General features: G+C 67.8%; 1 protein-coding gene across 1 annotated transcript in view; it reads left to right on the forward strand.

Annotated features, from left to right (window-relative positions):
* Positions 1-2,082, forward strand: part of HDDC3 (HD domain containing 3) — a 4,221-nt gene that overhangs the window by 1,737 nt on the left and 402 nt on the right. Inside the window, exon 5 of the mRNA XM_004693007.1 lies at positions 1,925-2,064. Within this exon, the coding sequence (XP_004693064.1) occupies positions 1,925-2,064 (140 nt within the window). The remainder of the gene's footprint in view (positions 1-1,924; positions 2,065-2,082) is intronic.

Here is a 2,082-nt window from a genome sequence, read left to right on the forward strand (position 1 = left end):
CCCCTTCCCGGCCCCACGCCCGGGCCACCCCCACCGGGCACAGCGGCGCGGCCTGGGCCCAGCCTGTTCGCCCTGCGCCCACAGAACATTCTCTTAAACTCAGCAGTTTGCTTTTTGTGTTTTTAACGAAGCCAGGTGCACAGAAACGCCCCTGGCACGCTTGGGGTGCGTCCGAGGGGCATACCCCACCGTGTCGCTCTCGCTTCGCAGCCACCCGTCGGTGCTTTAGAGGCCCCGGGCACCCACACGGACGCCCGAGCCTGGCTCGCAACCCCTTTCTGACCACGTCAGGCTCCGCTCCGACTTTTCTCTGCACCAGACGGCGCCCCAGGGCCCTTCCGCAGCGTTTCTCTGGTGACTGCACCCGCCCGCCCCCCCAGAGCCCCGAGCAAGCACCTTTCTAACCCGGTTGCTACCCAGGACTTCAGTCCTCTCTTTAAGCTACAAAATGGCGTGTTTCGTGGCCAGGGATCCCCTGGACCAACTCTGCTGACCGTTTCCCACTGAAGTCGCGCAGTCTTGGCCTTCGCCTTCCCGGCGCCGCAGTCCCCACCCCAGGCTGGCGGCCTCTCCCGCCTCTCCTCTCTGGGACGCGGATGTTTTCTTTCTGGCTGACTGTCAGAGCGCGGATTTTTTGACGGCAACTTCCTGGGCAGCGAGGCATCTCTTTCCTCCTGAGAATTCCTGTTTAGCTGCAGTTCTGCCAGGCGGCCGCTGACGGGCCTGTCCTCTCACCCGACTCTTCCAGCTGCTAAGGTCGCCAAGGCTGTGTGCGCAGCCGAGCTTCTGCTTGTAGCCGGCCGGTTCTCCGTCCTGTCTCCACTCGAGACTCCCCGGGGCCAGCCTGCACCGTGCAGGGGGAGCCCAGCACCCCGCCCCGAGCCGGCGAGCCCCCCTCCAGCTGCATCGCCTCGGCTTCGCTCACGCCCTGGCTGGCCTCTCCACGCTGGACGCTGCCCTCCCGCTCCACGACCCGGCCCGCCACCTTCAGTGTCTCTTGACACCCTGGGAGGTCGGGGGCTGGGGGACACCCTTCGCTTGAATTCGTGGCCCCAGGCATTCTGACAGGGAGACCCGTCTGCTTTGCTGGAGAGCTTCTCGAGGCTTCCAGGAGACACCACGTCCTAAGCCTGCCACCGCATCCCAGATGCCAAGGAGCCGCCCCCAGCTGCACCGAGTTCACATACGTTTCCGGGCCGCTCGCTGTGAGAGGCCCACGCGGGAGTCCAGAGGGAGGGGCCCTGCAGCGCTGCGGGCCTGAGCCCACCGCGCGGACCTGCGGCCAGAGGCCGGCTTGGTGCAGGACGTGGCGCCGCCGCCTCCCCGCTCAAGTGTTTGTTCAGACTTTTCTTTGTTGAGGAAAATCAGGGTTTGTCCTCCATTTTGGACGGCGAGCCTGAGGCGAAGCTTCTGAGTGTGCACGTCAGCCAAGCACAGGGAGGCGGGAGCAGGCAGCAGGGCGGGTTTGGGTCAGGGCGTCCGAGGCGCTCCTCAGCCGCCGGGGCGGCCTGGGCCTGGCTCGCCGTGGCCACACCAGCCCTGCTCCCTGCGGCTGCGCACGCCTCTCCGCAGGGCCAGACGGCTCGGAGGGCCTCGGGCCAGGCTCCCGTCCAGTCCCGGGGAGCCGTCCTAGTCTGGAGGCCTCCTGCCAGAGCTCACTGGCAAAGGGCGCTGCGAGGCCACGTCCGGTAACAAGCGCCGCCGCGTCCTGGGGCTCCTGCTCCCAGGGTTGTGCCAGGAGCTTTTTCTTAAAGGAGAGGTCGGCCTGTCCTGGGTCCATGCAGTCCGGCGAGCCCCGGAGGACCCCACTCCAGCCTCCTGGGGGCAGCTGCCGGGTCGCATGGCCAGCAGCTCGGCTGCTTCCGGCCCCGGGGAAGGCCCGTGGCAGGAGTAACCGTGGCTGTCACCGTGGCTGTCCTGGCAGGCGGACGCGGCAGTCGAGGACCCGCTTGCGCTGGCGGGGTGCGCGGACGGAGCCGTGCGACCACACGTGGCAGCGCCACGTCACCCCCGCGCCTTACTGGTTTGACCCCACCGAGAGCCCGGAGCCGCGACGCCGGTCTCGTGGGCTCCTCGCCCCGG

Source organism: Condylura cristata, unplaced genomic scaffold (genome assembly GCF_000260355.1).
Source record: "Condylura cristata isolate star-nosed mole 26May11 unplaced genomic scaffold, ConCri1.0 scaffold00035, whole genome shotgun sequence".
Lineage (NCBI taxonomy): Eukaryota > Metazoa > Chordata > Mammalia > Eulipotyphla > Talpidae > Condylura > Condylura cristata.